At 40.2% G+C, this 13,921-nt stretch overlaps 1 protein-coding gene across 4 annotated transcripts in view; it reads left to right on the plus strand.

Annotated features, from left to right (window-relative positions):
* Positions 1-13,921, plus strand: part of tncb (tenascin Cb) — a 182,505-nt gene that overhangs the window by 155,189 nt on the left and 13,395 nt on the right. For 2 of the 4 annotated variants that reach the window (XM_049470312.1, XM_049470311.1), the window contains exons 11-13: positions 42-317; positions 10,790-11,062; positions 12,932-13,054. In XM_049470312.1, the coding sequence (XP_049326269.1) occupies positions 42-317; positions 10,790-11,062; positions 12,932-13,054 (672 nt within the window). The remainder of the gene's footprint in view (positions 1-41; positions 318-10,789; positions 11,063-12,931; positions 13,055-13,921) is intronic. The other 2 variants (XM_049470313.1, XM_049470314.1) reach the window with 2 other exon arrangements.

The following is a 13,921-nucleotide window of genomic DNA, read 5'->3' on the forward strand; positions in this document are numbered from 1 at the left end:
TCCACTTCCTGTCTGCTTAACCTGTTCTATTTATCATCCAGACGAGCAAAAGCCGCTGATCGGCAACGTGACGGTCTCCGAGGTGTCCTGGAACAGCTTCAATATCTCCTGGGAGCTGGAGAGAGGGGAGTTTGAGGGCTTTGTGGTGGAGGTGGCCGATCCGGACGGCCTCTCGGAGGGCCAGAACCACACTCTGTCAGGGCAGGAGTTCAGCTTAGCCGTCATTGACCTCTCTCCCAGCACCTTCTACAGGGTGGCTCTGTACGGGCTGTACAGGGGAGATCTCTTAGAGCCGCTCTTTGCCGAGGCCATCACAGGTACCACCGTTCGCTCGGTGCCGGGGCGTCACGTCTCCTTTACGCACCCTCTCTCTTTCAGCCTACTTTTACTAAGAATAACTCCTAACACATTCTCTAACGGCTTCACACTCTGTAGAATACAGTGGATGGTGAATGGATACTAACAGCTAACGTTTAAAGCTGGTAACCTATTAGCATGTACTAGCAAAATGTTTAGAGAGCACCCTCAAAATGATCTACTCAATACTCATTCTTCAGTTATCAGAAACAAGAGCTTTTTTAAGAAAACATCCTCAAGTTTAGTTGCAAAAAGACAGTCAAAAAAGTGATGGAACTGGCACTCATCAGGACAATCCCAGGAGTAAATAGTTCTATTTGAGTAAGGCTCTAATCCATATGTCAAGAACTACTCAACTAAATGAAGAAAAAAATATGACTTTAAGAAATGAAGGTCAGTCAGTTTGAAACATTTCAAGAACTTTGAAAGTATCCACAAGTCCAGTCGCCTTCAAAGACCATCAAAAAACGTCATGATTAAAAAACGTCTCTCATCAGGACTGCCCCAAGAAAAGAAAGAGCAGGAGTTACCACTGTTGCACAGGACCAGTTTATCATAAAGTATTGCCAGAAGAATAGGACTCTCTGGAGCATATAAAGATCTACTGAACCTACTGATACCATGCCTATAATGCATTGAGCTGTTAAGTAGAGGAACTGTGTTCTCTGGAATGATAGCAAATGGTGAACATCTTACATCCCAACACCACTAAGGGTTGGATACAATAAAAAAAAAAATCACAGTAAAATCTTGTAGAAAGGCCCTTGTAGTTACCCCAACAAAAGAGAGATAAACCCTTTTTTTAAATGATACTCTTGGTGTCCCAATTGTTTTTTTTTTTTAGACCTTTTCTGCATATGGTTTAACCGTAAATATACACTGTAAGCCTGGATAAGTTGAATTTACTTAAACAATTTATGGAAACTTTAACGACTAAGTAATGGATAATGAAAGCTTAAGTTAGCATAACTTAGAACATCAAGTTATTACAACTAAAGAGGAAGTTGATTTAACTTTTTTATCTTTGTTATACTGTAAGACCCGATAAGTTGAGTTTATTTATTTTTTTAAGGCAGCTGGTTTGCTCAAATGTTTTAGGTAATAGGAAATTAAAACTTGTGTTATTACACCTAAAGGGGAAGTTGATTTATTTCTAAGGCAGCCCAGGGGGAATCACTACACACTGATGGTGAGTGTTAGTCAGAAACTGTTGGACACACCCAGTATGCAAATAGACTGTGCCAAAAGCCAATGGAAAAGAAGCTGTTAATGGCAACAGACTAAACTCAGTTATTATAAGTTGGTTCAACTCAAAGATCTCAGTTTGAATAGTACAGTATACATGCCCACAAATGTTCAACTAACTCAAAATAGTTGAGTATTGTTTAGAAATATCCAATTTCATGTAAAACAGACTTAAATTATTTGAGTTCAAACAACGTATGGGTTTACAGTGCGCTACCACCATGTCAGCTGCGGTAGATCCGGCGAGTTTGAGCATGCTCACATTCAGAACACACCTGCAGCACAGCATAATGAAGCCCTGCGCTTTCTGCTGGGCCTAATCACAGACAAAGGCTGCAGGTGCACAGGCTGACCTCCCCCTATGATCACAGCCTTATTTATGTTCATCAGCCAGAGAAAAGTCAGCCTAATAATAGGCTTTTATTTTTAATGGGGCTCAGACTACAACACGCATTGTGGGCACGTCAGCGCGGCGTGTTCTGAATTTAAGCACCGGCTCCACTATATCAATTACAAAACCCTGCTTTCCCAGGACTGAGGAGATCAATATGACAAATGTTTCCAAACAGCCCCAGCTCCGATAGCTCTCCGCAGCCCGCTGCATTCTGCTGTTGACGCCGGTTATTAGCTCCAAGACGCAGTTTTTCGGCTTCGCTTGGTTACTCAGCAAATAAAGATGCCGACTGCCAGCGAAAAAAGCGATCCCAAGGAGTTTTTGTGGCTCCTTCTTAAAGATCTCGTCAGTATGCAGACTCGGTTTTCCAACTCCGCTACAGCCTTCATTCTCCAGCCTCACTTCCACACATTTTCTTGGCATTTGTCAAGCAGTGGCCGCAGGGGCCACAGTTGTGGCCGACGCGATAGCGTGCATGCTAATAGGTGAACTGAATTAGGCCAAACGATTAAGCCAGAATCAATCTAACGCCATTCTAACTTTTACAGACTTTATTCATCTTAAAACTATTTAAAACATTGAGCTTATTCCCAAAAAAGTGCAGGAAGTTGAGCCAGGACAAAGTTGACAATAGAAAAAATCTGAAAATTGAGGCTACATAGATATACAGCTTTGGAAAAAAAAAAAATTAAGAGACCACTTTTCCCAGTTTCTGAATCAGTTTATCTGATTTTGCTATTTATAAGTTTATGTCTGAGTAAAATGAACATTGTTCTTTTATTCTATAAACTACAGACAACATTTCTCCCAAATTCCCAATACAAAAAATATTGTAATTTAGAGCATTTATTAGCAGAAAATCAGAAATGTCTGAAAAAAACAAACAAACAAACAAACAAACAAACAAAAAAAGATCAGAGCATTCAGACCTCAAATAATGCAAAGAGTTAGAAATAGAAATCAATATTTGGTGGAATAAACCTGTTTTTTAATCACAGTTTTAATCATGCATCTTGGTTATCCATGTTCTCCTCCACCAGTCTTACACACTGCTTTTGGATAACTTTATGCCTGCACTCCTGGTGCAAAAATTCAAGCAGTTCAGTTTGGTTTGATGGCTTGTGATCATCCATCTTCCTCTTGATTATATACCAGAGGTTTTCAATTTGGTAAAATTAAAGAAACTCATTTTTAAGTGGTCCCTTTTTTTCAGAGCTGTATGATACAGTAGCAGTAGAGAGTTTGGACACACCTTCTCATTCAGACTATGAAGGAACATATAAGGAATCATGTAGTAACTTAAAAGTGTTAAATAAACCAAAATACTCTGTGGAAAAAGCATTTAGGAGCTCTTATCTGGGGAGCTGTTAACTTTTAGCAGTTTCTGAGGCTGATAACTCTGATGAAATTATCATGTGCAACAGAGGAAACTCTTGCTCTTCCTTTCCATTTGCGCTCCTGATGAGAGCCAGTTCCATCAAAGCATCAAGTTGTGCCATAAAAGTGTTGGGAGCACTGCAACACTAATGTCATAAAGGTGTCCTCTCTTAATTTGAAATGGACGTTTTTAGTAAATAACGTGTAAAGAACCTTGTAAAGGCAGTTTCTGGATCAAAAAAACACAGGTTGAACCTTATTTATGCCTGAAAATGCTCAGCTCACAGCTGGGCCAGGTTATCAACAAAACGGTTATCTAGTATAATATACATATCGGCCTGTGCTACATGTGCCAACACTGGTTACTGAGTATAATATGGGAATCAGCCCAAGCCATTTTTGCCAACCCTCTGGTTGCAGAGTATAACATGCCAATCGGCTTGAGACACTTGTGCCAGCAGCTCGGTTATTGAGTGTAAAATCACGTTCAGCCCAATTTTGCATGGCTTATGTTGCCATTACATACATCAGCCGAGCTTAATGTTAGGTCGATTCTTAATGCTATCTGGTGTAGCATGTGTTTATTGTGGCTCCTGCCTTTATTTTCTTGAGAGGCATTTTTGCTATATATGTTTAGTGCATAAAAAACGCTTTGAACCAGGCTGAGCAGTACATTTCACATCAATGGCCAACAGTTCACTTAAATACAAGTACAATGGGACAGCAAGTACAAGGCCTAAACTCTCAGTACCTCATGGTAATCCACCATTCAGCCCAAAGCAAGAAACAACAATGGACACCAAAGCCCTGAAAGCATCTGACATGACTTAAAACATCTCCTTACACTATATGCCCAAGCCATTTCCCAATCAGTCTGGAAAGAGTCTGGAAAAGCTGTACTCCAGTCCTAACCCAATGGTATTATCTCTATAATACTATATTACGATCTTTATGAAGTTCAGAATGTAATATTTGGTGGAATAACCCTGATTTTTAATCACAGTTTTTTTTATGCATCTTGGCATCATGTTCTCCTCCACCAGTCTTACACGGTGCTTTTGGATAACTTTATGCCTGCACTCCTGGTGCAAAAATTCAAGCAGTTCAGCTTGGTTTGATGGCTTGTGATCGTCCATCTTAACCCCAAGCCATTTCCCAATCACAGTTTGAGAATGCTGCATTTTTTTGGGGGGGGGTTCAAAACGTACTCCAGTCCAAACCCAATAGTATTATCTCTATTATGCTACGCTACAATCTTACCGCCTTGCACAAAGCTAGAATGAACACCCGCAAACCCCTTCTCCGCAGGTTAGCTGGCGCCCGGTTCCTCCTCGAGGAACAGACGGCTCTTTGTCCAAGCTGAGAGACTTAGCAGAGACCAGCTTGATGAAAGTGATCTGTGGCTACCACATGTTAGCACTCTTTAAAACGCCCACACACACAACCCCCCTCCAACACTCCCACTGACAGTTCTCTGCAGCTAGCGCTCGGCGCTAATGAAGAGTGACAGCTCCACGGGATTTGTCCTCGCCGGGCTTCGCTTCCAACCACTTCTTCTCCTCACAACAAATGGCCTGCGATTCTCACATCTTCCTGCACTGGAGAGGAAGAGGTGGTCCAGTCCGGTCAAGTGTTGGGAGGCCCACTCTAGAGTCTTTGCGCTAGTGTTCGGAGGAGTTAGCGCAAACGCTGAACAAATAGGAGGGGTTAGTTGAGGACAACGACATGATTTGCTAAGTGTTTGAAGTCTTGTGTTGACTGGGTTGTACTAATAATGGCTGTTTTGAAAGCTGTTTACTTGTTACTTTATTTGTTAGTTCACATTCTTGGTAAAATCCCACTTTAGAAAAGTTGGGATGCTGTGTAAAATGTAAATAGGTGTAAACAGAATGCAGAATCTAATTGACCCTTATTTTATTCACAGTAGAGTGTAGAACACATGAAATCACTCAAACGTTAGAACTATTGGGACACGGCCACAAAAGGCTAGAAAATTCAGATCCATTTCAAATGAGCTTTGGCACAGAGAAGATGGCGCCAATTTTGGATGGTCTTGACATATGGATGCATTAAACACATATATCATTTGCATTTGTGGAGATCTGTGGTTTCAAGAAGTGTTCCTGAGTGAGTTACATGCAGTGATTTCCAGTAAAAAAAATCAGTACAGCCTGTTTTTAATGCAGTGCCACCTGAGGGCCCGAAGATCACCAGCATCCAGCACTTACAGTTGGCCTTGTTCCTTACACACAAACATTTCTCCAAATTGATTTTTGATAATACTGTGAGTTTATAGATAAACAAAGAAATAACTCTCGGTATGCAGCTGAAAAACAGAGGCACTACTTCGCGAAAAGACTAGACAAACAGACTGGTATATATACACGGAAAAACACCAGTAAATAATCAGAACACAGGTGAAGCTGATCTTACAATCAGGTGCTGATTGGCAGGCTGAGACACATAACTGAGAGGTGCATTCTGGGAGTTGGAGTTTGTGAAGGTGGAAAAGTCAGTTAGAGGCATTGGAAGGTGTGACAAATTGGAGAACCTCAAAATAGTTTTTTTTATCACTAAACTTACTTTTTTAGTCTTTTTGCCCCCTTTTTAGAGATAAATTGCTTCCACAATATTGGATGCTGGTGATCTTCGGGCCCTCAGGTGGTAGTGCATTAAAAACAGGCTTTACTAATTCTGCACTGCAAATCACTGCTTGGAACTCAGGAACACTTCCAGAAATGAATCACAGTTTTTAAACAGTTTACCACATAATACACAAATGAAAAAAGCTAAAGCGCTAAATCATACAAAAAAAGAATATATGTCAACAGGATAGCTAAAGCTCAATTAAAATGGACTGATGTAAATGGAAAACTGTTCTGTTGTTTGATTAATCAAAATCTCACATTTTAAATGAACTTTTCCAGCTTTTTGTTGCTCTGTCTCTACATTCTTGAGTTGCGTAGCTTCCAAAAAGCTCTAAATATTAGCTTTAAATTGTGTTTTTAATGAAACAATAAAATGTCTCACTTTCCACATCTCTATTAAGAATCAAATGTGGGTGAATGAGACCAATGCAAATCATTGCATTCTGTTTTTTATTGTCTAAACTTTTTTTGGAATTAGATTTATACTTTTACTACCAAAGCAAACACTGATGTACTACTCCAGTGCTTTAGAGCACTTGCTCATATGCCCACTTAGCCTCGCTAGTTCAGTGTATCTATAGTCTGATGGATCTAATGGTGCTCTTATTGGCTTGAGATAATAATTGAGGGGATGCTTTGCTTTCTATATGGCTAATGCTGCACTTAGAACCTCCATTAATGTACTGCTTTAAGGCTTTAAAGCCACTGGCAACACAATTGACTTATTGAATTGTTTTGTATAAAGTTATGCGTTGACTGAACTGTGAAATGTTCAGCGAATAATATTATATATATGAAAATATTCCTTTAAAAATTGGCAAAATGCAGTTATCCAACCTCTCTGAGAATGAGAATGGACTGGGCATAGTTTAATACAGCATTCTATTTATCTCTAAAATCAAATTTCGGATCTGAGAATGATGCCACACTTAAATAGACAGCTTTCAAGCTAATTGAGCCAATAATTTTACACTATTTCAAAAGATTTCCAATAAGTAAAGCAGTTGGATAAAGACTACCAGAGTTTACCGCAACTGGCTCAACTGGCTCAACTGGCTCAACAATCTACCATTGTTTTTTAGCCAAATCTAGCCAAAATATGTCTCATATCTTGTCTCATATCTTTGTTAGCTTGCCCCAGACAAGCAATTACTGTTAGCAATTTTACAAAGATTCATAACAAAGAATCAAAGAGTATTTATACTGAATTTTATGCTGATTTAATGACTAATAAACAGACAGAAGTGATATGTAAATTAATTGTAGTCTAGTATAATAATACAGCTTTTACTGCTGTTGATGTGCAGTGCTGATGCCGCCATCTTGGATTCTGAACTTGATTCTGAACGAATCAGAGACCATCTGTATCGTTCTAGTTGGAATTTTCTACTTGAAACGTTAAGTTAAGTTAAAATGCTCAGACTCGAAGAGAGAGGGTAACGCTATTAAGCCTTGTGATTGGTCAGGGTTTGGAAAAAAAGATACTGGAAAAATATATACTGGAAAAAAGATACTGGAAATAGATAGTAGAAATAGATACTGCAAATAGATACTGGAAATAAATACTGGAAATAGATACTGGAAACATAAAAATTACTTTTAATTAGACTCTATTACAGGGGTCAGCAGTAGGTGGCAGTAAGCTTGAAACATCTTGATTGAACCATAATTAACGATAGTAAAAAAATGTAAAAATGCTTCTCTTGTGAGCTTTTGTTTACATTCCCCCCTCTCTCTCTCTTTGTCGCGTTTGGCATAACTTTAGTTTCCACTCGTTCTCATTTTTTTCTATCTCCTTATATCTCCTTACAAGGGCGTTTTTTTCCCGGCCGTGTCCCAAATTCACTAGCCTGGGCAGCGATATTATATTGGACCGCTACCCTAATGACGTGGGTTTGACCCTGCATAAGGAGTGGTGTGTTTAGTTTTTTATTTATTTATTTTTCCCTCTTTCTTCTTGAGTTTACCTGCTTTGAGATCAACTGTTCTGCAATTGGGTTCAACAACCCTCTGGGCTGGAGAGCTACTAGTCTTTAGCACTCCATCCCATTATATTTCAAATTTTTTTTTTGCGTCCCAACACGTAATGGCTTGGAAAATATCTTATTTTCTTAATTGCCCACTCCTGCTCTATTAGAAAATATTCATAAACCCTCGAATTAGCTTCCCAAAGGCTTCAGGGCTGTAGATGGTGTAACATTAGAGGAAAAGTAGAGGAAAGTTAATGATATTTCAGGTTCTGTTCAGGTGGTGCTGCTGTATTTGACTGGCACAAAGAGGATTAAGCTGCTAGGCTTCTCTTCACGATGATAGTCATACTAGTAATCCCCCGCCAACAATACACAATGAATTATGGATCACTTCAAAGGATATTCTGTCACACTCCCTTTTTATACGTCTATCCGAGCGCAGAAGAAAGCTAACGCTAAGCTGAGACGGGTTCCTACACACGGTACAGTAGATCATGTTGCGTGATGCTAATGACCTGAGATGGCTTGGAAAGTGAGAACAATCAGACTTTATGCATCCGAACACATTTTTGCGGAGGTAATTGCGCGGTTGGTTTTGGGAAAAACCAAAGGAATTAGAGAGAAAACCCTGGAGGTTTAATTCTTAACCAGCTTGGATTGGCAGCAACAAAGGCCTTTGTTTAAAGTGTGATGGTTTGTTTGCTCAGATCACCCTAGAGCTTCTTAAATCTTCTGTTATTTTGCTTTTGAAGATAAACTAAAGCCACATTTTTTGAACAGTGGGTTTCTTCTTCTTCTTCTTCTTCTTTTTCTTTTTCTTTGTTTTTCTTAAAATATCTGCTGCGTATTAAAAAAAAAGGACTAATTATTCCACACAACTACAATTTGAAATGCTAAGCTAAGCTCTTCAAAGCTAAGGCTAATGTAGAGCTTCTGAATGAAGAACATCAAGGACATTAATTATAATGGTGCTTAATGATGACACTACCCATGTGAAAAGGAAGTATACCAAAAATTAGGAAAAGAATAATAAAAGTGCATTTTTAATTACATTTAATATACTTCATTAAAATTTTTTTTTACAGTAGCATTAAGGTGCACATAATATGTGCATCAATACACAAAGTAGTACATTTACATACTTAAATCTACTTAATTTAGCAGAAAAGTTTCCACAATTCAATGTTTTTATGTTGTGTTTAAGTATAGCTTAATTACAACTGAAATATACGTAAGTTGCCATAAGTTGTTCCAAAATAGTATTTATACATACATTTATTATGTATTTAAGTACATATATTTAAATTGTAAAAAGTATGTACTTTTCCATGTTGAGTATACTTTTAAAAAATATACCTAACACGCTTTTCTTTTACAAGGGTAGAGCTTTACGAACCGATTTTAGGCTGGTTTTTGCAGCACAGTTAGCTAAATATTCTCAAAACCACAGAACCTAGCTAGCCAGATCAGTGCCACCGTAGCATTACGGGTCGAGTTCCAATTCCAGCATGCTAGCACTGTAGTAGTGATTTGGGACAGCAGCCTGCAGGAAAAGTCATGTTCTTTATTTCACATTTTGTTAGTATGGTCTGTTTCCAAAGTTAGCATGCTAGCGTGCTAACTGTGTGATGTTGACAGCAAATGTTGCATAAGTATTATTGTACCTATGTACTTACTTATTTGCTTTGTGGATGTTTAGTCAGGAAAGCTAAGCAAAGGCTAGCTAGCTTAGCGAGTGTGCTAAAAAACAAACAAACTACAGGAACAACTGGAAAAACATTTTGTCTTTCTGTACGTAAAAGAACATATATAATATAAGCTTGGAGTTTCAGTCAGTCAGACTTCAGCAGGCTCTGTGATGAGCAGAATGTTATCCTGCTAGCTATTTTGCTAAGCTAATGGTTAGTTAGTTGGTTGGTTGGTTGATTGGTTCGTTGGTTGGTTGGTTGGTTGGTTAGTTAGCTAGTTAGTTAGTTGATTAGTTAGTTGGTTGGTTGGTTGGTTGGTTGGTTAGTTGATTAGTTAGTTAGTTAGTTAGTTAGTTAGTTAGTTAGTTAGTTAGTTAATTGGTTGGTTGGTTGGTTGGTTGGTTAGTTGGTTAGTTGATTAGTTAGTTAGTTAGTTAGTTAGTTAGTTAGTTAGTTAGTTAGTTAACTGGTTGGTTGGTTGGTTGGTTGGTTGGTTGGTTGGTTGGTTAGTTGGTTGGTTGGTTGGTTGGTTGGTTGGTTGGTTGGTTGGTTGGTTGGTTGGCTAAAGGGTGGGCAAAGTCTTAAGGAGTTTAGATTAGTCCCTATGTTTCAATAAAAGTATCAATATTTGAAGCCATGTGTTTAAAAATATTGCTAACAAAAACTTATATATATTGATATTTTCATACATCCCTAGTGTTGGGTATTGGAAGCATTGTGATGTAAGTGATAGTAGGAGTCCTAGTGAGTAGATTGCTTATTTTTTAGCTAAATATGGCAGAAAATGGGTAAAAATGTATTAAATATCTTAATAAAAACCATTATCTTTCTTACTAACATTTTTTATATCTCTGCTGTTCCCACTACAATGCTAAACCTATTTTTTTATACAGTTATTCTGCTACTCAAAGCCATGTTTTTCTTTCTTTGCTTTTTCTTCTGCCAATTACAAATGTAACACCATGTAACACCAATTAACCCCCCTAAAAAAAAGAAGCATGCAGCCTAACCAGGTGTGGTCCTGTGGTTAATAGGTAGCTAATTAGCTTTAATAACCACTTGAGATGTTTGGAGCCCCCAGAAGAACACCTGTATTCTTTACACGTCTAGAGGCTGAACCGGTGGTGGACCATCTCCTCGTCTCCAACGTCAAGACGGACGGTTTCACGCTGGAATGGACCGCCCCCGAAGACACCTTCGAAACGTTCGGTATCAAAGTCTCTGATACCAACGGACTGGAAGACGCCAAGCAGATGAGGGTCTCGGGAGACAAGAGAACGGAAGTGCTGTCTGGGCTCGCTGAGGACACCGAGTACGAAATCGAGGTCTTTGGGATTATTGCGGGAAGGCACTTCCAGCCCGTTTTGGCCTTTGCTCGAACAGGTATTTGGATGCTTTTTCTACAGTCTACGATTTCCGCAAGCCGATGAAGGCGCATCTTGACGTTTGAGATAGCTGGTTCTTGACCAAATCCGTCTCTTCAGAAGACTTCTTCAGCTGTGTAGTCATGATTGTCTCTTTAGTCTTGATGATAACCTCTTCTTATAAGTGTTGTTTGTTCGCCAACAATGGTGTTTTGGGTCTTGTTTGTCTTGTTTGTCCTCTTCTATATGTTTTCCTGTTATTTCTACCATCATTTAATCTTGAGTCTGTAATCTAATCCCAAATCTAATCCTAGTCTTACATCCCAACCTGGATTCTGGAGTATATCCACCCTCTCTCACATTGGGGAATTGAGTTAAGTAGTTGATTGGGTGTGTTGAGAACAGCAAAAACATATGCTAACATATGCTAATGTATGCTAATCAGAGCAAGCCAGTTCAAGACCAAAGTTGGGAACCAATACTCTAAGGCTATGTTCACACAGCAGGTAAAAGTGGTCCAAATACAGCCTTTTGCCTTGTGAAACAGTGTGAACAGCACAAAATGGTCCAAACAGCCAGATTAGAACTTTCAGATTCAGACGTTTGAGATAGTTGGTTCTTGACCAAATCCATCTCTTCAGATAACGTCTTCAGCTGTGTAGTCATAATTGTCTCTTTAGTCTTGATGATAAACCTCTTCTTATAAGTGTTGTCTGTTCGCCAACAATGGTGTTTTGGGTCTTGTTTGTCTTGTTTGTCTTCTTCTATATGTTTTCCTGTTATTTCTACCATCATTTAATCTTGAGTCTGTAATCTAATCCCAAATCTAATCCTAGTCTTACGTCCCAACCTGGATTCTGGAGTATATCCACCCTCTCTCACATTGGGGAATTGAGTTAAGTAATTGATTGAGTGTGTTGAGAACAGCAAAAACATATGCTAGCATATGCTAACGTATGCTAAACATGGCAAGCCAGTTTGAGACCAAAGTTGGGAACCAATAGGGCTATATTCACACAGCAGGTGAAAGTGGTCTAAATCTAGCCTTTTGCCTTGTTAAACAGTGTGAACAGCACAAAACTGTCCAAACAGCCAGATTAGAACTAAGCAGAATGCTATTGAATGCTAAGCAGGGCAAGCCAAAAAAATCAGAAAAAACAGCCCTAGTCTCATAAAAAAAAAAAGAATTGAGCTTGGTTTGATTCCAGAGATTTGGGAAATTAGGAGACTTAAATGTACTAAAATCTCACTTTCTTGTTTCTAAAACCCTTTTATCTCTTCTTTGTTGTACTTTGTTGGTCTTTCTTTCTCTTTCTCTATCTCTTCCTCTCTCCGTTCTCCGTCTGATGTCTTTAACTATCCGTCTAGCCATGGCTCTTACTGCGTGTCTGTCCTGAAAGTGCGTTTGTGTCTCTGGTCGTCCGGCTCTGTCCAGGGGGGCTCTCTTTCCTCGTGAGTGTGACGCTGGCATGTCCCACCATTGTGCTCCCGTAATGGGGCAAGTTAATCTCCCCTGTGTCTGTCACGCAAGATTCCTCGGCCAGCCACTGACAAATGAGCTCTTTGTTGTGTGTGTTTCTCATCTGTGCTTTTTTCCACTGTTCTTATCTTGATATTAGCCTCTAAGCCACTGTCAGCTGGGGATTTCTGGGGGTATAAAATTGTTATTTCTCACTTTTCTATACTTTTCTGTATGTTTTTGAATGTTTCTTTGGGCTTCGGGGCGAATGAAGTGGACTGGTGGTGTCCATCCCAGAACCTTAAGTCTTCCCTTAAACATCCAGGCTTCTGATCATTTTGTTGCACTTTTTAATCAGTTGTGTTTTTCTGTGTCTTGTCTTGTCTTGTCTTCTCTTGTCTTATTTTGTGTCATCTCCTGCCTGGCAAGGCCTGGGAACGCCAAGGGGCATCCGCTTCTCTGAGGTCACCGACACTTCCGCCACCGTTCACTGGACCATGCCCAGAGCCCGAGTCGACAGCTATCGGGTCACTTACGTGCCGGTTCAAGGAGGTAAGATTCCACCGAATAAAATAATACAGTATAAATAAAAAACACAGCTGATACCACTTTTTGCATTGAGTATCTCTCCAATAACTTTTTACACATTTCTATTTAATAATTATTTAATTATATTATAAATATTAAGAAATATTAAGAGTCAGGATGGGTTGTGCAGCTAAAGTTAACAAGATGTTTATAGGCTGTCGGGACACAGAAACTCTATGTCTTGGGCGTGTGTGAAAATGAATGGGAGTGGAAGGAAGGAAGCCGCGGCGTGGAGCACGGCACGGGGCTGTGGTGGACTCAAGTCGTGCCTTTGTTTAGCTGCCCGAAGCCACACCTCAGTTTCGTTTTGCCTTTTTTTTTTTCTAAATAAATAAATAAATAAAAAAAATAAAAAAAATAAAAATAAAAATGCCTCGCCGGAGGAAAAAAGGGAGGCCTGCCCCCGGCTACTCACCGCTGTTCTGCGAGGACGCCGGGGAATTCCCCTTCGCCTCCCTACTCCTCGAGCCAGAGCCTTCCCCCAGCTTCTCTCCATCGCTCTGCAGCGGTAACGCTGGGGATTTCCCCTTCTCCTCTCTCCTGCCGGAGTGGCTCCGTCAGCGGTGGGAGGACGCCAGCGAGAGGTGGCTGCAGCAGCAGTGGACGCCTCGCCCCGAGCTCGGCTGGTGCGAGTGGTGTCCGGAGCCCAGACACCGCGAGGCGGACTGCGCTCACACCGGCCCGGACTTCTGCTGCTGCTGCGTCTTCCCAGAGGAGGAGGACGAGTTCTGCGCCTCTCTGCCCGGGCTAAAGTCCGACTCCGCCCCCTCTCTCCCGCGAAACTCTTCGGCGGCCGAGTCGGAGTCGTGGAGGGGGGAGAACGGCCCTGAC

Source organism: Astyanax mexicanus, chromosome 22 (genome assembly GCF_023375975.1).
Source record: "Astyanax mexicanus isolate ESR-SI-001 chromosome 22, AstMex3_surface, whole genome shotgun sequence".
Taxonomy (NCBI): Eukaryota; Metazoa; Chordata; class Actinopteri; order Characiformes; family Acestrorhamphidae; genus Astyanax; species Astyanax mexicanus.